Raw genomic sequence first — 27,241 nt, forward strand, 5'->3', positions numbered from 1 at the left:
AGAAATCAGTGTAAGATATGAAGTATTGTAGTTTCATGTGCTTCAGATTCATAGAATAACAGCAGTAGCTCATTATTTATAGCAGGTTCAGTTTTAGAAAGAATTCTTCACATAATAACCTTGGAATAGGAATTGTAAATATTATCCTCATTTTTATAGATTAAGAAAATTAAAATCAGAGAAGTTAGGATTTGCTCAAGGCAATATACTCAGTAAATAATTAGCTGTCACAGAAATGGTCAGAAGATATTAGGCTAAGTTCATCACTTTAATGAACATTTATATATATATATTTGAACAAATATATATTTGAATAGCATGTCACATACTATTCAAATGTCAATGAGCTTGATTTACTAAGTTTGGTTCTTGAAGTAGCTCTATCTTGTCTTTTCTCATCTTATTTCCCTTTTAATTTTCTCATCAAATAAAATTTTCTCAAATTAGGTAAGGATAAAATTTATCTTTTGCTCTCCGAATTTCTAATTTAATAGATCAAGACAAATGAGGTTTTTTCCCTTAATCTTACTTAATTTATTTTTATTTGTGTTAAATTTACCATTAAAACTGGTAGGTAAGAAGTATGCTGTAATTTGTGATAATAATACCCTAACATTTATCTCATTCTATCCCATCAAATTGAATGGTATTTCTCTCTTTGTAAAATGCAGAAGAAAAACATTAACTATAACTTGTCATCATATAAACTTGATAATCCTCATAGGATTTTGTGATTATCTTTATTATTTCTTCAGTTAATACCTCCTCAAATACTTGTTGGAATAAGGATGTAATTTTTTCTTTTTTATTGTCATGCAAAACACACTTCCACATTGGTCATTGTTGTAAGAGAAAACTCATACATAACCAAAACCCTAAAATAAAACCATAAATTCACTGAGATGAAATATGACTCCAACAGTTCTTTTTTTTGGAGGTAGGAAGCATTCTCTGTCAGAAGTCTTTCGGGATTGTCCCAGATCATGGCATTGCTGACAGTAGTTAAGTTTTCACAGATAATCATTATCCAATATTGCTATTATTTTGTACAACGTTCTTCCAGTTCTGCTTATTTCATTCTGCATCAATTCATGCAGATCTTTCCAGCTTTTTCTGAACTCATCCTTTTCATCATTCCTTACAGCACAATAGTATTCCATTACCACCATGTACCACAATTTGTTCAGCCATTCCCCAATTGATGAACATCCCCACAATTTCCAATTCTTTGCCACCACAAAAGAACAACTATTAATATTTTTGTATAAGTAGGTCCTTTCCCCTTTTTTATTACCTCTTTGGGATATAGACCCAGTAGTGGAATTACCAGATCAAAGGGTATGAGCTCTTTGGGTATAGTTCCAAATTGTTCTCCAGAGTGGTTGAATCAATTCACATCTCCACTAATAATGCATTAATGTCCCAATTTTGCCACGTCCCCTTAAACATTTATCATTTTTCCATTACTGTCATATTGGCCAATCTGATAGATATTAAGTGATATAAGGATATAAATTTTTAAAACAAAATTTATCATGGGTAAAATATGTGGATATTGTGACAAAAATTGGTCTTGTGTATATAGCTCTTATAATTTGATTATGCTATATGAGAAATTAAATTAATTTCTTTTAAATTTGAAAGATCTTATTGAAAAGTTATTTTTGGGGGGGAAAGCTAGGTGACTCAGTGGTTAGAGAGGCACAGGCCTGGAGATGGGAGGTCCTGAGTTTAAATATGGCTTCAGACACTTCCTAGCTGTAGGATCCTGGGCAAATCACTTAACCTTCACTGCCTAGCCCTTGCTACTCTTCTCAATTAGTGTCTGTCATAAAATGGAAGGAAAAGATAAAAAAAAGTTATTTAGTCTGTATGCTCTAAATTTAATTTTTTTATTAGTAAGGAGTTTTTTTTAAAACAAATTAATAGTTTAGCTATATTCATTCCACTTCCTAAGTTATGCAGTTCTCTTGAACAAATGTTAAGTGTTTTTTGTGAGCAGAGAAACCATCTATAATATATCCTCCTACTCTTTTCCTTAAGCAAAGTATTTAGAGCATTAATTCCACCTTGAGTCTTGTTTTTAACTCAACCTTCAACATCTGTGAACATTTGGATGTACCAAGGAGAACAGAAAAAGAGGGATACATGTGAAACTGAATTTCTTATGTAGTTTTTAAAAAGGTTATGTCAAATGTAACACAATGGTAATAACAAAATTATTTGCATAGTCAGTTTTACCTTATTGTTCTTCAAGTTCTAGCTATAGAGTGGATAAAAATAAAATGAGACAAAATTGATGTTGGTATTTTAGGGCTGTTATTTTTACCTCTATTTTCTTGAGTACAAGAAATTAAACTTGAAATATTAACATAAAATCTTAGTTACTAATATAGTAATGAATAATAAAGACAGTTAATATTTTGAATGTCTAATTATAAAATAAAATGAATTAACTTTTATATATTATGATCCTATATTACTTTAAATTACATTAATTTTCAAAAACTAACCTAGTACTTGATTTTTTAAAATGTTCTTTTCCTCCTCCATGGTAAAGTTTTGGAGATTCCAACTTGTAACATCAAATAGGGCACTGAAATGGTTTAGTTTTGATAATTTTCTCATTATTACTATATGGCAAGACATTTACCTTGGAACTACTGGATAAATTGACTTGGAAATATAATCATAGCTTGGTGATATGAGAGAGATTTTGCCATTTTATAAGGCAAAGCATGGCCATATGAAGCACATTTTGATCATCTTGATGTAATTTTTAAAATTAAAGTTCTTGGTATTACAGAGTATCACCAGACATATAATAATAATAATGAAAAAATAATTGTTCTCATTTGAATAACTCAGTTTTAAAATCCAACCATACTAGAGCTCCAAAACATATTATTGGGATAAGGCAGAAGTCCTTCTGTAGTTAATATGTGTTAGAGAGGATACCCCATGCAGCCCTCTATCTAGAATGTCATTTGTTTCTCTTACTTTTTTTTTCTTAGATGTTCAGAAGTTCTACAGATCTATCTTTGAAGTGTATAGTAATGCCATTTAGAAATTTTGATACCATAAAAGTATCCCATTAGCATTGATTTATTCCCATACATTTTTGTGGAAATATGTGTTGTCTTTGTTACTTTCTGATTATTTATATGTTATGATAGATCATTACTTTCTTGATAATGGAGGGCATTTTAAAGAGATAGAAACTGAATATATTATCTCTGTTTCATGTAAAATTGGCCCTCCTTTGAAAAGGGGTTTGTACCTCTTGGGATTGTTGCTGTGGATTTTTAAAGTATTGTTTATTAGAATCTTTTGCTAGTTTAAAAAATTTCTTGGCATTTAAAAATTTTAAAAGTCAGTCTTACCATAATTTTGAAAGTTTAATATAGTTTTATTTGTAATTCAGAAATTTAAAGCTGTTATTTATGTTATATAACATGTATATGTATTTTATCTTCTATATCTTGTATGTGGTGTTTATTTATAATAGGCACTTTAGAAGAGAGGCTTCACATATATGAAGAAATAAGTAGGCGGCATCCCAGAGCAGTTTCACCCAGAAGATTACCTTTAAACTTTGTCCCAGGTAATATCCAGATATCTTTTAGATCATTATTGTCATTTTTCCAAATTGGTATAATTTAAAGAGTTTAGATTTTTTTTTCCCTTCTGGGAAGAGTGAGGATGGAAGTATTTTTGTGCCATATGCAAAGTTTGGAAATCGCATTTTCCTTGCCCTTATCAAGGGAAGAATTAATTTAATATTGTAAAATAGTATATTTTAATCTAGAGGTTTAACAGTGGATTTTCATACCACAGAGAGTGGAATTTTCCGGCATTGAATATTTCTATTTATAAAGAGTAATGTGCAGATACCTTTGTTATACTCTAGGTCAGTGATGGGCAAACTATGGCCTGCAGGCCAGATGGGACCCCCTGAAATGTTCTATCTGACTGCGGGACATTATTCCTAGTCTGACAAATACAACGAATAGGATACAATACAATGAAACTTCAAAAGAGTTGCCTTAGAAACAGACTAACAGATGAGCATTTCCTTTTCTTTGGCCCCCTCTTTAAAAAGTTTGCCCATCACTGTTCTAGGTAGTTGCTTACCATCTACTGTGGTAAGAAAAGGAGAGCTAGGTGTCTCAGTTCCAGACCCGGAGTCAGGAAGACTCATCTTCTGAGTTCAAATCAGCTCTGTGACCCTGGGCAAGTCATTTAACCCTTTTTGCCTCAGTTTCCTCATGAGTAGAATGAGCTGGAGAAGGAACTGTCAAACCACTTCACTATCTTTGCAAAGAAAACCCAAAATATGGTTATGAAGAGTCAGAAATGAATGAATATGATTAAATAACAACAACAAATTATGTTAAGATTTTTTTCAAGATAGCTCCATAATTTTTTCCCTTTTTTGGTTAGTCAGTAAGCATTTATTTAGGTGCTTATTATGTGTCAGGCACTATGCTAAACTTTGGAAGATTACAAAGAAAGACAAAAACATGCTCCTTGCCCTTCTGTGGGGTAATTACAAATTATTTTGGGAAATTTCAATAAGATTATTCTATTTTTATAGCAAGTTGTTAGACATTCCACTTTAAAATTTCAGAAATTGTGCAGAAATTTGATTGGTATTCTTTAAGGTTGAGATTTAAAAAAAACTTTTATTTATTTACTTCTTTACTTTTTTATGTTTATTGTCTGTCTATCTGTAATTGAACTGAGAAAACTTCCTATTTAAGAAGGAAACATTAATTGTCCCTTACTTTATTCTTGAATTTGATATTTTTGCATCATTTTATTTTCTCTGAACATCAGAACTTATAAAGATACCATAATTGCTCATTATGTTCTATGTCTTAGAAGCCACTAAGCACCTGTATTCCTCTCTAAAATATTGTACTTCTATAGCCTTGAAATAAGGGATTGATTTTGATAGGAAGAAGGTTGACAGAAACCTCCTTTGTCATTCATTTTATTAGCAGTTAAATTTGGTGGCATTGTGATTATTGAACAGTTACCATTTCCTTAGATAACAATTTGCCAAAAAAAATAACATTAGTCACTTAGGATCTTTCTATAAGGGTATATTTCTAAAAGAAACCTTATTTACTTTGTTGGCAGGGCAGTGCTTTCCTTCATCACTTTAAAATGTGAATTTATTGCTTTCAGTTGTTCTACTAGGTAAGAAAAATAAAAACTTATTGCCCAGTTGGGCTCATTTTAACACAATATAACTAGGATTTTCTTGGTTTAGATAATAGACATAAATTTCTTTTTTTGGAAGCATCTGAGTTTTATTGCTGAATGTTGTTTTTGTAACTGATGGCTGGCAAACATTTGGCCTCTAAAATTTTTTAAACAACTCCTTGCCCCTCTTTTTCTCCTTTTGATTATTTCTAGAACACCCAGTTCTGTTCTATACTATTATCAGGATATCTTGACATGGAACTCTTAGCTTAGAACTTTCAAAATGTGTTAAAGTACCTTTTCTTTTAGCAAAGAAACATATTCTAATTAGGTTTAAGACCACTTTTAATCTTCTAGATTCCTTGTTGAAATTTGAAGTTCCAAATCGGCATAGCCTAGGGATAGGATCATTCTTCTATTTGGTATAACTATCTAACAAACCTCCCTTATTTTTAAATTTTATTTAAAAAATTTTATTTTCCCAATATATGTAACAACAATTTTCAACATAAATCATCTCAAGTTAGAAGAACCAATCTGTCTCTCTCCCTCCTTTTCTTTCTCCCTCCCAGATGGTAAGCATTTTTTTCTGGGTTATACTTGTATTATAATGCAGAACTTATTTCTAAATTGGTCATTGTTGTAAAAGAATGCTCATATAAAACTAAAACCCCCAAATAAGAACATAGATAAACTAAAGTGAAAAATAGTATGCTTTGATCTGCATTCTGATGCCAACAGTTCTTTCTCTGGAGATGGATTACATTTTTTGTCATGAATCCTTCAGTACTGTTCTGGATCATTGTATTGCTGAGTAGCTCAGTAGCACATATTACTATGTGCAATGTTCTCCTCGTTCTGCTTATTTCACTCAGCATCAGTTCATGGAGGTCTTTCCAGCCCCTTCTGAAATTATCCTGCTATCATTCCTCTTACAGACAGCTTGGTGGCGAGACTCTGCTCTCTTTACAGACATTCTAGAGACCATATTGGAATGTTTTTAGGAAAGAAGGGCAGTGTTTAGAGCACCAAAGATACATACCAGGCATGTGATCCTGGGCAAGTCACCTTCTCTCTGGTTACCTCAGTTTTCTCATGTTTAAAATGGGGATAATAATAGCATCTTCCTGGTAGGGCAGTTTCAAGGATCTCATGAGCACTTAGTGCAGTGCCTGGCACACAGGAAGCTCTATATAAGTGTTATTATTATCATCTCATCATTATTGCTATTATTTCACTTCTTTTATACTATATACTATGTAAAGCAATGTGGTTTCTATATGCTTTTCTCATTTTGCCAGCATAAAACTACCCACAGTTCTTTTTAATACATATTTATTCTATATTTCCTATATTCAGGGAAGGCATTGTTAGACATTGGGTATTTTAGAGATAAAAACTTATTCTCAATGTTACATTCTACTACTATGTTAAAACATGTACTTTGAGTACAAAATATTTTTAAAGTAATACAAAGTAATTTTGAGAACTAATCACTAGGAGGGTAGGGAAGATCAGGAAAAGACTTCTGTAGGAGATGATTGCTGGTCTTGGAAAGACGGTAAGGATTGATTAAGCAGAAGTCAGAAGGAAATGCTTTCTATTATGGGGGCCATTTGTACAAAGGCATGGAGGTAGGAAGTGGAAGGTCATGTATAGAAAACAACTTGTTTGATGTGAACAATATATGGGAACCAAAAAAGAAATCCTGTTCTCTTCTTAAAACCTCCAAAATGGAAAATAAATGAAAACAGAAATGCCTTATTTCACTGAATTTAATGGGATAGGGCATGAAGAAAGACTTTTGAAGATCTTTCTTTCTCTAGGTATAAAAGACATATTCAAGAAATTACACAGTAACATTCTAATTTTCTTTCATTTGTTATTGTGAATAATTGGAAATTAATTTAGGAATTTTAAGTAAGATCTTAAGTTTTATATTTTGAATGAAGAATGATGAAAAAAAGAAGTATTAAACCAGTAGAAGGGTGAATAACTTATTAACTAAGTGGAAGAGAGCATTAATGGAAAGCAGAACCTTTAAGAAACTTAATATCTATTCTCTTTTGTTTTGATTAGAGGAATATGAAGTCTTGCCATTCATGATATCACTTCTTGATTTGGCTACTACCCAGTATTTTTGACTCTTGTTTTTGTGCCATATTGTTATTTAGTTTAAGGAGTCATTTAGTAGTATGAGGTATTTGAACACTGTAGCTTCTTTGAATTTTCAAGGAGGCAAGAGAATTTGTTTTTTCACTCTAAAATTCAGAGTGAAATTTTGTATAGTTAAACCATGTGCTTTCTGTTAGACCTATTTTGGATGTGAAAATTTATTCAAGTTTCTGTAACCTTTAAGGTACTGTGCTAGGACTTAGGATACAATACCGAAAATAAAACTCACTGCCCTCTAGGAGCTTACAGTCTGCTGATAATGAGGAAGCATGGCACATGTGCATGAATACAAATAATTCAGGTTATTTTGAGAAGTGGAAGAGCATTAACTATTGGAGTAATCAGGGAAGACTTTGCATTAACTAAAGAATAGTGTTAATTATATAAATTTGGTAGATTAACATTTGATGAATTTTTAAAAGTATTTTTATATTATGTTAAAGATATATTTCTTTCTTAATTCCTTTATCTCAACTCCCCAAACTAGCTACGTTTTCCTTTCAGTTATTTGTGAAACAGTGCATCTTAATCTTAAGGTTAGAGGTCTTCTTCCCAGGTAATGTTACCATAGGATTACCTCATTTTATAGATGTGGGTAATGAGTCCTAGAGAAGTGAAGGCATGATAAGAATGTTGTTGCAGCAGCTATTAAGTAGCAGAGCCAGAATTTCCCTACTTTGCCCTTTGATGCCAGAGCCAGTCAGTTCCACTGGTCTGTATTTTTTTCTTAGAATGTCTTTATATAGCCTTAGGATTCTATATTTAATTGATTTTTTACAGTTACTGTTTTAAGTGTGAATTATGCATTAAAATTTTGGAGAGTAGTAATAAATACTGTTTAATATAAAAGGAGACTTTTGGTAATTGTAGCTTTTCCTTCAGCTTTTGAAATATAATTTTGATTATAATTAATACTGAATTCTTTGCTTTTTGGATCCTCTTCAATGACATAGTACTTTCCCTCCCATTTTTACTGGGGTTCCTGAGTTATGGATCATAGGGTAGAATTATACTTAGTATTGAATTGATAGCCAGAATGGGTTGTAGATGATTTATGAGCTTTAAAAGAAAAACATTTATGTAGAGCTCATTTTTTGAATTACTGCTTGGATAAGTTGTTGATGTTTTGATGCAGGAAAAAAATTAAAGATAACTGTTATTGTTGATAAGTGAAACAATTCTTTACCATTCTTTTTCATAGCAAGAGATAGAAATTATTCTGAATTTTTTTTCTTTTGGCAGTTTTTAAGATTTTTATTTGCATTCTTAAATTCTAAACAATTGATCATTTTAAGTTGTTCACAACAATTGGAATATAACAAAATACACTTTTGTTTCTAGGTGAAAAATTTAGAGAACTAATGGATAAGTTCCTGAGGGTTAACTTCAGTAAAGGCTGCCCACCCTTGTTTACCACTTTGAAATCTTTATATTACAATACAGAAAAGGTAAAATTTGGTATTTATTCAGTTTTGATATAGTCTTTATACTAACAATAAAAATTGTTATAGAAACTTTACCTGTAACTTAAACAAATTTGTAGTTTAATAATTTCCTCTTGTATTGTATTAGAATTCATCTCATTTTAATATTAACACTCGGACTAAAAATGCACACATGGATGGCATATTAAAATAGCAGAGTAATTGTCAATCTTATGTAAAGTAAAGGGACTTTTGGGATATTTAAGATTTAAACAGCTAAACCCTCTTGTGAGTGCATACTAATTCTAATGTTTTTACAATTTGAGATGTTTTAAATATGATCTTGATTAAAAGATATCAGCCTTAACTTATTCATTATTTTATAACATTTTCAGTTCTACCTTATACTATATTTTCATTTGTTGTGTGTGCTCCTGGAGTTATAGTTGGGACATATGAGTGAATGAGTGCGTATATGTAAGGTGGCCACAATGCCTCCAAGTATTAACTTGAAAAGTGATAGGCTTTATCCGTGCTAACTTGCATTTGGTAGAGGGACTTTTCTTACACCAATTAAATGACAGGTTCAGATAAAAAAATTCTAGTAATAGGCTAAGTTTATTAAAAATTAAGTTAGACTTATAGCTTGATCTTTAATGTCAAATGTATATCACAGAAAGATTTGACTTTCTGTGTTTATGAGAAGGTAAATTTCATTAAATTTTATATTATGTTTGCAGAAAATTTATACTCACATTCCATTATTCTGCCTTCTATTTATTATTTTCCTCAAACTTGAATTCTTGGGGGCAATTGGGTAGCTCAGTGGATTGAGAACCAGGCCAAGAGACAGGATGGGTTCAAATCTGGCCTCAGACATTTCCTAGCTGTGTAACCCTGGACTAGTTACTTAACCCGCTTTGCCTACTCCTTACCTCTCTTCTGCCTTGGAACCATTAGTATTGATTCCAACGCAAGAAGGTAAGGGTTTAAAAAAAACAACAAAAAACAAAACTTGAATTCTTTCTGAAGTGACAATCTTTTGAAATCTGTTAGTTGATGAGGGCAAAGGTTGTAATGGAACTGGCAAGGAAAAGTTAGACAAGTTGTTTCATTTTTTAATCTGGTATCCTTCCATCTTAAGTATTTATAAGTTTGCACTTCATAGTATTTTGGAATTAGACTTGCTTTAGATATGATTGATAAATGCAACTTACTGATTTTCTCTTTGAACCTTAGAGAATGTTTGGTCTTTAAAAATGAAGCCTCTTAATTGTTGTAGTATTTGAGTTCTTTAGATAATAATTTACTGTTAAATTGACTAGTAAATGTGGCATGTACATATATAGTTTATATTCTCTCTTTTAAAAACCATGGTTGTATATTTAGTTTGATCCTAATATGTAAACTGCCTTTTTATTAAATTCAGTGAAAAATTGTTCTGCATATATTTTTGAATTTCTACCAATGGTTTTTTAGGCTATTATTACATATTTTATTAAAAGAATTCCATTCTTTTTGGAAAAATAAGAGGAATTAGAAATAATGTAGAATAAAAATATAAACTAAACAAGTTATTGTGTACATTAATAAAATAACATATTACAAACAGAGCAAAATGATAATTCTAGACTTTACTTATTTCGGACCTTCATATGGAAATAGAATCTTATAATACTTTTTTGGTGTAGTAGATAGAATATTGGCTTTGAAGTCAGGAAACTGGATCTAAAACCTACTTTGGGAGCTTCCTAATAACTATGTGGTTGTAGACAAGTCACTATTTTCTTTATTTATAAAATAAGGATAATACTTCTTGACATGACCCACTTCAGGATTGATGTGAGAAAGGAGCTGTTCATGCAATAAAGAAGTTATATAAATGTGAGTTGTTAACAACTCCATACACATGTTTACATGCATATGTAAATGTGTATGCACATATAGAACCTTCCTTTTTTTTTTACTAAAGATATACAGATCAATAGTATATAAGCATATTACTTGACACAGAATTTTTTTTAGTAAAATGTAAGACTCTCTCTCTCAATGTATATATACACATATACATAGTATGTACATATAAATATATCATTTGGGAGAAATTAATGTGAATTGCAGAAAATAAAGTATAAGCTGTGGAAACAGTGTGTTAGTGCATCATAAATTTGTAGTTATGGAAAGAGGCAAAAATTGTTGAAAAGTAAATTTGGAATAAAGTAAATTAAAGATTTAACAAAATTATTTTTTCCTTCTAAAAAGGAAAACTGTGTTAATATTGATTGTATATATTTATATTATAATGAGTAATTGATTTTAACTCATTACGGCATACTTTAAAAAGTCATTGATCCTAAAACCAGTATTTGAAGACAGAACTAGGAAAGATAATTCAGCGTTTCATCAAAATCTGATAGTATAAAGATAGAAATAAGTGATTTGAGAAAATGAGATTATTAATGATATTAGGTCTGAAATGAGTATGGTTATAAATGTGTTTGAAAAATGTCTTAAATTATTTTGCTGCATAAGGTATGAATAGGAAAGTCAGTTGATTTTGAAGCCCCAATAATTTTTCTCTTACAGAATGAATCCAATAACATTTTTGATTAATGAGAAAGATTTAGATATGTGTCAGATTTTAATGTAAAATGATAGCAAAATTATGTATATGTAGCTACATGTACTCTTGTGATGTGATAGAAAAAAAGTTTTTCTGTCATTATATAAGGATCTTAAATAGATATTTGTCAGCTCTTAAGATATCTTAAGTTTTGAAAAAGGAAATCAGATCTCTTTTGATCTGATTCTAGAATAAAGTAGTAATTGATTCACAGTAATAGGACTAAGTAATAGTGGAGAAAATATGAAAAGCACATTTTTTGATCACACGAAATCAATTCAAAAGATGTTTGTTAAATGCCCACTATGTGACTAACTAAAGGTGGAACAGAAGATAAAGCTGGGAGTCAGAAAGGCCTATTTTCTTGAGTTCAAATCTGGCCTCAGACACTCACTGTGTGACTCATGGCAAATCACCTTTGCCTCAGTTTCTTCATCTGTAAAATGAACTGGAGAAAGAAATGTCAAACCATTCCAGTAACTCTGCCAAGAAAATCCCAAATAAAGTCACAAAGAGTTGGACAAACTGAAATGATTGCACAACAAGAAGAAATGTGCCAAGATGATATAAGGACAAAAACAATAACCCTTGTCCTCAAGTAGCTTATATGTTGGTGGGATAAATGTACAGATAAGTAAAAGGAAGGTAATTTTTCAATCAAGAGAGTATTGTCAAGTAGGAATGTCAGTAGAGGCTTCACATAGGAGGTAGCTCTTGAATTCATCTTTTTTAAAAAATCTAATTTTATTTTCAGTTTTGAATTTTCTCCCTCCCACTTTGCTTTCCTCTCATTAAGAAAGCAAGAAGAAAAAAAAAACCTGTGAAAAATACATACAAATTTGTATCAAGGAAAACAAATTCCCACATTAATCATGTCCAAAAAAGTATTATAGTCATTGCTTTGAGTCCATCACCTCTCTTATCTGATATTTGATAGCATGTTTCTTTATGAGCCCTCTGGGATTACATTTGTCATTGTAGAGATCAGATTTCCTTAATCTTTTAAAGTTGTTTGTCTTTATAATGTTGTATATATTTTTCTCTTGGTTCTGCTCACTTCACTTTATATCGGTCCATATAAGTCTTCCCACATTTCTCTAAAACCATCCCCTTCAACATTTCTATTTAATCTTCCATCACTTTGCTATACCATCTCACTGATTGCTGGCCATTCCCTTAGTTTTCAATTCTTTCCCTCCGTAAAAAGTGCTGCTACACTTCCAGGTTCCAAGTTGCTTTCCAGGATGATTGGACTAGTTCGTTTCATTAATAGTGCATTAATGTGCCGTTTCCCCCACAGCCCCATCATTATTTGCCATTCCTTTTTTAAAAATCAACTTTGCCAGTATGATGGGTGTGAGGTGATATCTTAGAGAGTTTTTTAGATTTACATTTTTTCTGTTAGCGACTTGGTGGAGCGTTTTTTAAATTTGCTATTGATAGCTTGATTTCTTCTGAAAACTGCCTCTTCGAATTCTTTGTTCTTTTATCAAAGAGGAATGACTCTTATTTTTACAAGTCTTATAACATTCCTTGTATTTTAAAAATGAGAACTTTATCAGAGTTAGTTGAGTCTTGAAGAAAGTTGGAGGATTCTAAAAAGCAGATTGAGTAAAGAATGCATTGTAGCCATATACTAGAACTTGTGCAATGTAGTCATACACTAGAGCAAGACAAATAGGAGATAGCTTGTCAAGTTTTGGGAACAACTAATAGGAAAATTTGTGATATTGTGATACTTATGCCAAAAATTTGTCCTCATTATCCCTGTTTTGTTATTTTACTTAGTCTAATATTAAATGTAGTTTGCATTTGACAATGCAGCCTGCCTTCTTATGGTAAAGCAGCCTGAGAATATGTTATGATGCTATGTATATACCTGTCAACTTCTTTGGAAAAATATTTGTTTTTATTTATTGAGCTTCATGTATGGTTATTAGAATTCTTAACATATTAATTGCATATATTAAATTATTAAAGTGTGATCTTAAAGAATAAAAGAGAAAAAATATGTGATCCCATGTGTTGCTGCCACATAAATTTTAGAAACTTCTGTAATACTTAATGGTAATCATTACATAAAGGTAAATTTAAAAAAACTATGTTTTATTCATTTGTGACTTAGATTTTTATATCTGTTACTTGATTCAGAAAGATGCAATAATAGTAAAATCGAGAACATTTAGCGACTTAAAATATGGTTATGTTGATAGTCCTATTAGCATATTAAAATAATGCAGAACTATACATAGTCCATTTGGAAAAAGGTAAGTATGCCTGTCATCAATTATCTCATTCAGATTTAGAATTATTAACTTTCTAGGTCCAAATCTGTGCCTCAGTGTTTTTTCCCTTTATTTCTTTGTTTTCTTCTTTTAAACATTTTTTAACTCTTTTTAAGAAAGTCTTCATTTTTAATTCTTTCATTGTAAAAGCAACAATATAGATGTCTTCATATATTTTAGCAGTATCAGCAGTTATTATTTATCTTAACATTTACTGAATATAGCAGTAACATGGGGAAAAGCTTAGTATAGTCTAGAACTGTCAAACTCGGCCAAATATGATATGAACCATATTAGAATGTAATTGGGAAATGTTGAACAAAATAAATAAAAATACAATGTAACATAAAAAATGTTTAAAAGAAGAAATGATATCAATTTATGGTTTTTTAAGTTTCTGATATAGAGCCCCCATAGGATCTATTTTAGCAACTATTTGAGGTCAGCATTTCTGTAGCGTAGTGTATAGAGAACTGGACTCACCTTTTAGGTATTGATTGTCTTTGTGACATCTGGCAAATTCCTCAAGCTCTCAGGGTCCTAATATGCTCTATAAGATTATAAATTGCAAAAAGTTCTATACTGTGGGTGTAGAGGGGATGTTCTCCTTGGGAATTCTTGGCATTGATGAAGACAGTGCAGAACTAAACAGAATAAATTTTTTTTGTATCTTGTTTTAATTCCTTTTATTTTGATTTGTATGTAGATTTATAAATTACTTGTAAAAGCTTTTTTCTTGTGTAAGATTTCTTGTGTTTTAAAAAATATTCTTTAATTATTTATCTTTAACATTCTTTTCCTTTAAAGTTTTGAATTCCAAATTCTTCATTTTCCATTCCACTTTAAAATCTCTTACTCTTTACTTCTTTTATGTAAGAAAAATTTTTTTATTATTCTGCCTTCTCCCACTATATCCTTTTTTCTTAGCCTTTCTTTTCTTGGGAAATCATTGAAACATGATTGACTTACTCCCATTCTCTAGGGAATAAACTCATTTTTTTTCTTTAAACCCTTACTTCCATCTTAGAATCATTACTGTGTGTTAGTTCCAAGGCAGAAGAGTGGTAAGGGCCAGGCAACAGGGGTTAAATGACTTGTCCAGGGTCACACAACTGGGACGTGTTTGAGGCAAGATTCGAACCCAGGACCACCTTGTCTAAGCCTGATTCTCAATCCACTGAGCCACCTAGCTGCTCTCATAAACTCCTTTTAATTGCTCCAATTATGATAGTTCTTAGAAATTACATATACAATTTTCCTATATAGAAATGTAAACAGTTAAACTATGAGACATTTATGATTTTTAAAAAATATTTATTTTTTGTTTCTCTTCAGTCTTATGTTTCAATGTCAAATTTTCTCTTTAGCTCTGTTTCTTTTTAATCAGGAAAGCTTGAAAGCCCTCTATTTCATTAAATACCCAATTTTTTCCCCTGAAGGATTATATTAAGTTTCGCTATGAAGGTGATTCTAGTTTGTAATCCTAGCTCCTTTACCTTATGAAATATCATATTCTAAGCCTTCCATTCCTTTAAAGTGGAAGATGCCAAATCTGATGTGATCCACAATACTTGGATAGTTTCTTTTTGGCTGCTTGAAGTATTTTCTTTCTTGAGAAATTGGGGGGCTCTGAAATTGGTCATGATATTCCATGAAGTTTTCATTTTGGGATCCCTTTCAGGAGGTTAATGGTAATTCTTTACATTTCTTTTGAATCTAAGATATCATGGCAATTTTCCTTGATAATTTCTTGCTTTCTGGAATATCATTTTCTTAGCCTTCCAGTCCTTCAATGTGGAAGCTACAAGATTCTGTGTGATCCTGACTGGGGCTCTGTGATATCTGAATTGTTTCTTTATAGCTGTTTGTAGTATTTTCTCCTTGGCCTGGGAGCTCTTGAACTTGGCTATAATATTCCTGGGAGTGTTGATTTGTGGATTTAATAAAGGAGGTGATCTGTGGAGTCTTTGAATCTGTTTTACTCTCTTGTTCAAGAATATCAGGGCAGTTTTCTTGGATAGTTTCCTGTAGTATGATGTCTAGGCTTATTTTTTGTCATGGCTTTTGGGTAATCTAATAATTCTTAAATTGTCTCTCCTGTATCTATTTTCCAGGTCATTTTTTTCAGTGATATATTTCATATTTTCTTCTATTTTTTCATTATTTTGGTTTTGTTTTATTGTTTCTTGATGTCTCATGAAGTCATTAGCTTCTGTTTACCTGACTTTAATTTTTAAAGACTGAATTTCTTCCATGACCTCGATCCTTCCTTTCCATTTGATCCATTATTCTTTTCAAGTCATTTTTTTCTTCATTTGACTTTTTTGCCTCTTTTCCCAATAAGTCAATTCTGGCCTTTAAAATACTGTTTTCTTCCTTTGATTTATGTGCCTCTTTTTCCATTTGACCTATCTTGCTTTGTAAGCTGTTGTTTTCTTTTTCCCATTTTTTTAAACCTGTCCTTTTTGATTTTTGAATTCATTTTTGAGTTCTTCTGGAGCATGAGTCCAATTCCCTTTTTTATTTTTAAGATTTTGCTTTAAGTTTCTCAGATCCCCAGTTCTCAGTTCTTTGGTTTTTATCCCCATAGAAGCTTTCATATGTTATCTTCTTTTGTTGTTGTTTATTCATTTTCTCCCTCCTTTTTTCCCCTGTGGACTATAAACTAGCCCCTCTATTGGTTTACTGGATTGGCTGTTTGAACTACTCTGTCCTGGGGCTAAATCTTTACTCCTCTCTCTCCTTTGCTGGTATGCTGGATTAGGCCCACTGAGCTCATCTGCCTTGGGGCTAAATCTTCATTGTAGCCAACTGGGAGGTGCCCTGTTCCTCACCCTGTTCTTCCCTGCTAGCTGTTGTCAGAGCCCAGAACCCCAAATGGTGGGTCTGAGGTACTCCTTCACGATTGCAGCCCTTGCCCTGAGATTCCCAAAGTCATTTTATGTCTAATTGCAGGTCTCAGCACAATTTGGGATGGGGGTGGGGGTGCATTTGGCCAGTCCAGTCTTGTTTCTGGTCTCCCCTTTATCTTGTGGAAATCGGCTCTGTTTGCCTAATTTCAAGTTGTCTTCAGCAGGAGAGCTCCATGACTCCATCTTGCTAGGTTTGGATTCCTGTCTTTTTGAAACACTTTTTAAAGATTGGTATGGAAGGATCGTCAGAGCAGGTTCAGCTTTTGCTTCTTATGAGCTGCCATCTTATTTCCTTGATAATTTCTTAAAAACATGATGTTTAGGCTCTTTTTTTGATAATGACTTTTAGGTAGTCTAATAATTCTTAAATTGTCTCTCCACTCCCAGTGATCCACTCATTATTCGCCAATAATCTATTTCACAGTTTCTTTTTTTAAATTTTTAAAATTTAAAAATTTTATTTTTTACTTTGTTTTATTGGCTTTTTTTGCTGTCTTGTGGAATTATTAGCCAATTCTAATTTTTGAGAATTTCTTTTCCTTAGTAAACTTTTGATCCTCCACTTGGGCTATTCTACTTTTACGTTTTTTTCCTCAAAATGTTTTTATGTTTTTTTAAAACCATTAAGCCAATTTTGTTTTATAAGGTGTTGTTTTCTTTAGTATTTTTGGCACCTCTTTTACAAAGATGTTAATTCTATTTTCATAATTTTTATGCATCATTATTCTCATCTTTTTCTCTAATTTTTACTCTAAGTCTCCTATCTCTTCATCTCTTTCAGGAATTCTCACTGGGTTTGGATCCAACTAGAATTTTTCTTTAAGACATTGTAGCTATTTTCACATAGTTGTCTCCTGAGTTTAAGTCTTGGTCTTCTCTGCCATTCTGGTAGCTTTTTATGGTCAGCTTCTTTTTTCATTGTTTGCTTATTTTCCTAGGCTATTTCTTGACTTTGAATTTTATGTCAAAGTTAGTCTTTCCTTACCTGAGAATGGGGAGGCACTATGCCAAATGTCAGTCTTTTTCTTGCTGCTGCTTTCAGAGCTAGTTCTGAGGGTCTGCAAATTTTTGTTGATTTTAAGGTGGTGTGATTTCCAAATTTATGACTGGAATATATTAAAGTTCACTCCAATCTTTCGTGGGTTTTTTCCACTCCTTTGTTAGTGAATGGTAAGACTTTTGGAGTTGGAAGAGATCCTATCAGTAATCTATTCCAAATTTTTCATGAACTAATTTTTATAGTAGGCCTAAAAAACTGGCTAGCTAAAGTCATCTTAATTATTTCTAGAGATTGGGCATTCATAATCCCCAGAGGTAGCCCATTCTATTTTTTAATAGCTCTAGTTATTAGGAAGTCTTTCCATTCTATTAAATTAAATTTACATCCTAATAACTTCTACCAGTTGGCCTTGGTTCTTGCCTTTGGGTCCAAATAGAAATTCAAGTCCTTTCTAGGTGATAATCCTTTGAATTACTTGACAATTTTGATCGCTTTCCATGGCATGTTTTAGTGTGGCAGTGGCCTTACTAATGAAGATCCCAGAACTGACCATTATGTCATAGATATAGTCTTTTTATTTTTTTTCCACAGGTTATACTTTTTCTATATCATGTTCCATAGGGTCAATTAAAGTTATAAATGACAGACCATTTCTACAAAGTACAGGCTATAACATAATAGTAATAGATCTTATGTGGGTTTGCGTAAAATGCAGTCATCCTGAAGAAATGTTACTTTTTTTTGAATGACATTACTACATTTAGGTACATATTTTAAAATGTAAAAAAGTACATAACATAATATATCACCCCCAAAAAATTTTAAGAATTCTATTTCAAGCTAAAAAAGATAGATTTTATGTTCACATGAAAATTTTCAATATTTTCTTTATTTTCTTAATATTCTTAAATATTAGCAGATATGAATATTTCAGTATGCAAATAAGAATAGAAAAGAGGATGTTAAAAACCTGCCCTCTCTACTTATGCTTCATTCTGAATGTTCTCTTATATGTGTGTGTGTTTTTTTTTAAATATTTTTAAACCCTTACCTTCTGTGTATTAGTTCCTTGGTGGAAGAGTGGTAAGGGTAGGCAATAGGGGTCAAGTGACTTGCCCAAGGTCACACAGCTGGGAAGTGTCTGAGGCCAGATTTGAACCTAGGACCTCCCGTCTCTAGGCCTAGCTCTCAATCCACTGAGCTACCCAGCTGCCCCCTCTTATATGTGTTTTTAAAGGTCTCATTTATACTTTCTTTTTATTCCTTTTTTTGTCATCACTATAGTTTTGCCGTAGATCTGGTCTTTCAGATTATATCAGCAACACTGATCACTCTACTTCTGTGATTGAAGCCATATTAGGTTTTTTCATTTCCATACTCTTGACTCGTGCTTTTTGAAATTATTTTTTTGTACCACTTGGCATTTGGCTCTCCCTCATTTAATTGTAGAAGATTAGACTTATTGTTTCACCTTGTGAATCCTGAATCACCCTTTAACATTAATTTATTGAAGTGATTTTATCTATCACAGAAGAGTTACTTTAAGCCTGAAGTAAATTCAGATATGTTAAAATTATTTATAATCAGTTTTGCTACTTCATATTAAGAATATAAATTTTTTGCTAACTTTTCAGTGTTTAATTTTCTGTAACTGTTAAGGATTAGTTAGAGCTACAAGTTTAAGTCTAAAAATAAATTTGGCAATAGTCACGGAAAATCTGCATTGAAAATCAATAATGGCTATTATAAGAGAGACAGCATGATATAAAGGAAAGAGAATGGCTTGCCTCTGTCAGGATGATTTGGGTAAACTTCAGATTCATATTGGCTCTGTGAATGATCCTGAGCAAAATACTTAATCCTTCAGTACACTAAGCAGCTCTCCACGACCCCACATTATAGAATTGCTGTAAATTACATCATAGTAGTTGCCTCAGTGGGAATTTTCTACACACTGATGAAAGCTACAGATCCAGACCAAAAATTATTATTAGTAGTAAGCACAAATTTTTGTCTCTTTAAAAAATTCTGAACTTAAACAAAATAAAATGATCATTTCCATGTACATTGTGGAATAGGAGAAGGGGTTGTACATGAAACTGTGAATCTCATATAGAGCTTGCCTTCCTTTTAAAGTATATAATACATTCATTATGTAACTTTCAGAACTCCTACTTGATTGTGACTTCTTTTGTTCTTTTGTGTGTAGGAGGACAAAATAGCTAACCCAACTTGTGTCGTCTTAATTTGGAAAGAAAGAAATAAAAACAAAACCCCTTTAACAAATGTGCATAGTCAAACCAGACCAATTTTGCACTGATTCTTCATCTTGAGCGCATTACCTCTCTGTCAAAGATAGGTAATTATATTTTATTGTTGGTTCTCTGAAGTGATGGTTGGTCACTGCACTGATCAGTTAAATCTTTCCAAATTGTCTTTATGATGTTTTTAGTGTATAAATTTGCTCTCCTGATTCTGTTCACTTTGCTCTGCATCATTTCATGCAAGTCTTTCCAGGTTTCTCTGATGCTATCCCTTTCCTCATTTCTTTTGACACAATATATTATTTTCCACTGTATTGATATGCCATAATTAGTTTAGCCCTTCTGAGGTGTGATGGGTATCTCCATAGTACTTAGTTCTACTACAAAAAGAGTTGCTTTATAAATATTTTGTACATATGAGTGAGCCTGCTTATTCTTTCTTTAATCTCTTTGGGGCATCTGTATAGGTATGGTATTTGCTATGTTAAAAGGCATGCATGTTATATTGACTTTTTTTGTACATGCTTCCAAATTGTTTTCCAGAGATCAACTCAAACCTCCACTAACAACATTTATCTTTTCCTTTTTTTGTCACCTCTGCCAGTATAAGGGGTATGAAGTAGAACCTCAGTTTTTCTTTATTTAATGTTTTAAAATTATTAGTGATTTAAAGCAGTATTTTCACAAGGCAAGTACCAATATTCCCCAGATTATAGAATGAATTTGTTTCTGAAAAATTGACTTTGATGTGTATTTCCTTAAATGTTAAATTTTCTTATTGGTTTTTATTGTATAGTTAGATATGTGATTCAAAGATTTAGCATTAATTCACGTTTAAAGTACTAGAAATATTTTTGAATCATATGTAAAAGAAAAGTGATTTTCTAATAAAACTTAAATATTTCATATTAGTATACATACTAAAAGTTAAAACATTATTTACATAAACTTAATTTGTGCAAAATTTGGCAAAATGCATGTTAGGTATTTAAAGATATTTAATCTTTAGTTCTATACTGGCTAGAAAGTATTACCTTTTAATAAATGACTTCAGAGGGCAGCTGGGTGGCTCACATTGAAAGCAAGGCCTAGAGATGGGAGGTCCTAATTTCAAATATGACCTCAGCTACTTCCCAGCTGTGTGACCCTGGGCAAGTCACTTACCCCCCATTGCCTGGCCCTTACCACTTTTCTGCCTTAGAACTAATACACAGCAACGATTCTAAGACAGAAAGTAAGGGTTGAAAAAAAATCAACAACAACTTAGCTTTCAACTTTTTTAAAGGACTTTATATGTAATTTACTTTATTTAGCTTTCTTGATTAAGGGTTGCTTAATGACTCATTTTATCCTTTGTGAGTTTCTTAATGGAGAAACTAGCTTATCTTTTCTAAACAGAAATATTGAATATTCAGGATTCAAATATTCAATCAAATGTTCAATAATTTCTAACTTATGCAAACTAGACTTTCTATATATTATATTTAATTGGAAATTTAAAAATTCTTTTTTCATAAAAACCCCAAATTAAAAGTAATTCTTAATGCTTCAGCGTATTTCTTAAAAGTAGATTTGAAAATAAGATGGTTAGGGTAGACTAATCTTGATTGTCTTTACAGTCCCTCTTTAGTACTATATACTTGTTTTGGACTATCAATTTTATACAAGAGTAAAATCATTTTGATTTCATACATAGCACTGACTCTCCACATTTCTCTCCAGCTTTTCTTGCACATTCTTAAATTCTTTATATCTCCATGTTTGATGTCTGCTGACTTCATTGAGAAGATTAGTGGATGATTGGCAAGGATGATGACTTTGGGTGCTTTTGTAAGGCTAAAGTTTTAGTGTTTGCATTTCATTATAACTAGTTAACGCAGTCATTATTTTTAATTCTCAAAGTTAGATGTTATAATTTTTTAGTGTTTTAGTTTTAAACTTTAGTTTTCACTTGTCATCCAAAGTACTCTTCAGTTTTCCTGTTCTTCCTCTCACTTATGAGTGTGAGACTCTTGAGAGAAGGCAACATCAAGGTTTGCGTCGGTTGTGTTGCAGATGCGTTGATTCCCTTGAAGCCCAACATCAGCGCACATGTGCTCTGTATGTAACTTAAAACAACATGGAAGCTGAGAATACATTGGCTGGATGAAGCATTTCTTGAAAGAGGTGTATAAAGCTGTCTCCACAGGAAGGTAGGCTGTTTCCTCTGAAGAGCATTGTTTATCCCATTTTAGGAAGGAAGAGTTTCCCTTCCTGATTGAAATATTTCAGGATTCTGAGGCAGTTATCACTGAATATTTATATTTGAATGTCCCTTTAGATACCATTAACTAATATAGAAGGCATTGAAGAAGTTCTAGAAGTATAACATCTTTCTATTGTGAATCATGTCAGACTATTTTAATGGGAAGAATTTAACCACTTGATTATTCTAACAAAGAAAATAGTCATAGGTTAGAGCATGGGAAGGAAGACATCTAGATTCTAATCTTCTATCCCTGTAGCATTGTATTTTGTGTAACTTGGGAACAGCTTCCATTATTTGAGATATTTCTCTTTCTGCCTTCTGAGTAGAGTCAGTGAGACCTGGGTTCATTTTCTTCCACTGATACTTATTAATTGGAACTTGGACAAATCAGTTAATCTTTTAGCCTCATCTGTAAAATGAGAGGGTTTGATGAGACAGCTTTTTAAGTCCCTTTCAGGTCTAACTGTGATCCTGTGAACTTCATGAGGGAAATTATGGTACTGAAACTTGAAAGAATTACAAAAGCTAAATAAAAATTTATGGTATCATTATATAGCTAAATGCAGAAATAAAATGAAATAACTTTATACTTCTTAAAATATTTAAGTTTCATATTCTTTAAAAAGCTAGGGAAGTTCTAGAAGATATTAGAGAAGAAATATTTTCCTAGAAAAATCTGTATTTTATTTAATTCAATACATTAAAAAAGCATTTTCTCCTAGATATCCTGAGATAAAAAAAGAAAGGCAATTTTAAAGATATTATTCCAACTACTTTTAAGTTATATATAAGAAGAGAGTGGTCATTGGGTCTCCAACTAGATAATATGAGAATGGCTCAGGAATCTTGTATGTATCAGAAGAATGTTAAAGAATTTTAAACACAATAATTCATTGGATTAATTATATTTAAGATAGCTTTCAAAGTCATATGGTTCATATTGTTTATAAAAGTTACTTTCTAGGAGCTATAAAGTTAAAATATGTATTTAATAAGCATTTACTAAAGTCCCTGCTTTAGGAAAGGCATTGTTATTGTTCAAAGACTCTGAGGTTATCAGGATCTAAATGAAACAGTCTCTGCCTTTAGATAGCTAATTGAATAACTGAGTGGCCTTGTACAGTACTGCTGTAAAACTTTTGAGGAAGTTTTTAGGGCTGTTGTATATATTTTTGACCCTAATATATTTATGATCCTCTTAGAGCTTTTTATCTAAAATTGGAAGAAAGGAGAAAAATTTTTGATTGAACTTTGGTAGTTCTCATGCTATTTCTAGCAGTATTTTTGTCTACAATGTCTTTGTTAGATTTACAACTAATACCATTATTTCATATAATTATATGAAGAAATAATCTCTAGTTTTTGGTAGAATGGTTAATCTTTTCCTTAAGAATTATTAGGGGTTGTTTTTATTTAAAAAAAAACAAACCCTTACATTTCTGTCTAAGAATTGATACCAAGTAAGGGCTAGACAATTGGGCTTAAATGACTTGTTCAGAGCCACACATGTAGGTGGGGTTGTTTTTATTTCAGAGAACCTTTATAGAAAGAAAAAAAAACCTTTTGATAAGACTAGATATGTTGAGAAATAATACATAAGTACTTGCTTTATTAGCAAAAAAGATTTCTTTCATTACAGAATTAAAAAATAAAATGCAACTATGTTGGAACAACAGTTTTAAATTGAGGAAGGTCTGGTATAATTTTCAAGAATTTCAAAATACTAAGAAAATGTAGTTTTGAGGGTTAAAGAATGAGTCATTAACTGAGAAGCTTTACTCCCGATTCTATCTTTTGTCTTTGTGATGTTAGATGCATCACACTAACTTAAGTGGATTATTTATTTATTTTTTGCTTTTTGTAAATGTTTAGTAAATGGCTGCTGAATGCAACAAAAAATACATTAACCTATTTGATGAAACTAGGAGGAATGAGTAATGTGTTATGTTTAGAAAAAATACACTAATTTTTGTTATTTGAAATGCTAAACAAACTATTCAGTATCTGTGCTTAAATTGATGTAACTATTGGAATATCTTTCTTATATGTAGAAGGAAATAATTATTCACATTTATTTGAGGTTAGTTAAGATCTAGTCAGCAATTCAAATAATTCCTCAAAGGAGATTTGTATCATCCCCTTCCCCAAATTGTACTGCTAAGGTTAGAGGTTTATTTTGTTTTGTATTTGTGTTGTTTTTTTTTTTTACCTTAACTGGTAGCAGATTTAGCATAATATCTCATTGTTTTACTAAATAAATTTCATCAATACCTTTGCCTTTATTCTAAATATTTTAAGTGATTATCACATCTTTCATGTTGTCCTGAAATTAGAGATTTATTTTTGTTAAGTTAGCATCAATTCTTATGTCTCTTACAGATGAATCAACAACATTTTATATATACTGTTGTATGCTTTTGTGGAAAAATAATTCATATCATGTTTGAGAAGTATAGACTTTTTAACTAAACTTAAAATAACTCTGTCATAAAGTTTTTGGAATTGCCAGTAGATGGCAATATTGTTTCATGAAGGTCAGCAGCTTAGAATGAAAAGACCATAGTGTTATAAAAGACTTCAGTTCCACCCTTTTGTTTTGTAGTTGAGGAAACTGCAGCCAAATGAAATATAACATCCTTAAATTTCTATACCGATTTAAAAGGATTTTGTAGTTTAAAATAATGACTAGAAATGTTAGGGAAGGAAGTTTTTTAAAAGGCATTAAACATGTTTCTTTTATCTTGCTCACCAAGTTTCTTTTAAATACTAAAAAAGCCCAATTATTTTTTAAACATTTATTAATATTCGTTTCTAACATAGTTACACGATTCATGCTCCTACTTTCCCCTTCACCCTCCGCACCGCCTTCCCCCCATAGCCAACGCACATTTCCATTGGTTTTATCCTGTGTCGTTGATCAAAACCTATTTCCAAATTGTTGTTAGTTGCATTGGGGTGGTCGTTTCGAGTCCACATCCTTAATCATGTCCACCCCAACCCATGCGTTCAAGCAGTTGTTTTTCTTATATGTTTCCTCTCCTGCAGTTCTTCCTCTGAATGTCTGAATGTGGGTAGCATCTTTACCATAAATCCCTCAGAATTGTCCTGGGTCATTGCATTGCTGCTAGTACAGAAGTACATTAGATTTGATTTTACCACAGTATATCAGTCTCTGTGTACAATGTTCTTCTGGCTCTGCTCCTTTCGCTCTGCATCAGTTCCTGGAGGTCTTTCCAGTTCGCCTGGAACGCCTCCAGTTTATTATTCCTTTGAGCACAATAGTATTCCATCACCAGCATATACCACAATTTGTTCAGCCATTCCCCAATTGAAGGACATACCCTCCTTTTCCAGTTTTTTGCCACCACAAAAAGCACAGCTATAAATATTTTCGTACAAGTCTGTTTATCTATGATCTCTTTGGGGTACAAACCCAACAATGGTATGGCTGGATCAAAGGGCAGGCATTTTTTTTATAGCCCTTTGAGCATAGTTCCAAATTGCCAGCCAGAATGGTTGGATCAGTTCACAACTTCACCAACAATGCATTAATGTCCCAATTTTGCCACATCCCCTCCAACATTCATTACTCTCCCCTTCTTTCATTTTAGCCAATCTGGTAGGTGTGAGGTGATACTTCAGAGTTGTTTTGATTTGCATTTCTAATTATTTTAAGCTAACCATTTCCTTCAGTTAGTTAGTTAGAATTATACCCCAATTAATTTTCACATTTTGCCATTAAAGGTAATGTTTTCATGAACATCAGTCATCCTTTTCTCCTTTTTTGCAGTTTTTTGAGCCAAATTTGAGGCTAAAGCCTTGAAATTTAAGGTCCTTTCAAATCTTGTCTTTGCCTATTTACACTGAATCCAGTGGCAAAGATATTTTAAGCATGGGTCATAGAATGAAATCTAGACTGTTAGGTTAAAACTGTAAATTTGACAAGATACTTCACAGTTAAATATCTGTGAAGTTAATAAGATGGTGGTGGTTGGAGAATTCTTGCTCTTCTGTTTTGATGTCATTCTGAAGGTTCTCAGTCTAAAGAGAAGCAGGTCATGCATTTGTTAGGAAGGAAGAAGAGTGGCAAAGTTCTAAGAAAGTGCTTCATACTATTGCCATCCTTTCAAATGATTCAACCAACTTTCGGTGTGAAATTGTAGCCCTCTAATTGAGTATAAACTCCAAAGAACATATATTATTCTGAACTGTTTAGCATGAAATGAAATGTATATTGGTGGAGGTTCTTAAAATAACCTAAAGTTGAGTGGTATGAAAATCTATTGTTTTGTGAGGAAAGATCTTTATTTATTACTAGAAAAATAGTAATGGGCTTCTTTCTGTTAGAATATGAGAAGTCTTCATGTGAGACAAACTTTCTTCTTCCTGAAAAGTAGCATAGGAGAAGCTAGGTGGTGCATGCAGTCATGAGGCCTCAGGTTAAAATATTACCTTGGACTCTTTCTAGCAGTATGACCCCGGGCAGGTCATTTAACCTTGTTTCTCTGTCCCTTGCCCTTAGAAAGCAACGTAATAGAGTAGAAACAACATTGGCCTTTATTTCTAGTCTGGCACATAATTGACAATAAATCATTTAACCTACTTGAGCCCACATTTGCTCGTGTACAGTAAGAATACATAAATGATCTGTCTGTGGATTAGGCACTTTGGAGATCTCCTTCCAAAAAATGTTGTAAAAAGTCACATAACCATGACCTAATATGTAGTTACTTCAGGGTCGTTGTGAGGAGAATGAATAAACATGAATCAAAAACGTTTAAGAAACTATATAAATGTGGATTTGGAATTACTTTATAGAGTTGTTACAGGAAAGATGTATGAATGCATCTTAAATCTTGAAAAGCTACATAAAAATGAGATGGTAGGGAATCATTTCAATGCTTAAAGGATTTATGGTTTTCTTGGTATAGGTTTCCCCTCATTAATTTAAATGGCAACTCTTCTGCAATTATTAGAGATGGTCTTTCAGACTTAACTGTGAGGGGAAATATATAATAGTTGTAATGAACCTTTTTTGTCTAAATACACATATGCACACCTTCACACACATACTTATGCCTGCCAAAGTTCACATTTTG

General features: G+C 32.0%; 1 protein-coding gene across 1 annotated transcript in view; it reads left to right on the plus strand.

The window, feature by feature from the left end:
* The window catches only part of NAA16 (N-alpha-acetyltransferase 16, NatA auxiliary subunit), a 90,003-nt gene that overhangs the window by 32,922 nt on the left and 29,840 nt on the right, over nt 1–27,241 (plus strand). The window contains exons 8-9 of the mRNA XM_044670611.1: nt 3,509–3,604; nt 8,728–8,834. Coding sequence (XP_044526546.1) covers nt 3,509–3,604; nt 8,728–8,834 — 203 coding nt within the window. The remainder of the gene's footprint in view (nt 1–3,508; nt 3,605–8,727; nt 8,835–27,241) is intronic.

Source organism: Gracilinanus agilis, chromosome 3 (assembly GCF_016433145.1).
Source record: "Gracilinanus agilis isolate LMUSP501 chromosome 3, AgileGrace, whole genome shotgun sequence".
Taxonomy (NCBI): Eukaryota; Metazoa; Chordata; class Mammalia; order Didelphimorphia; family Didelphidae; genus Gracilinanus; species Gracilinanus agilis.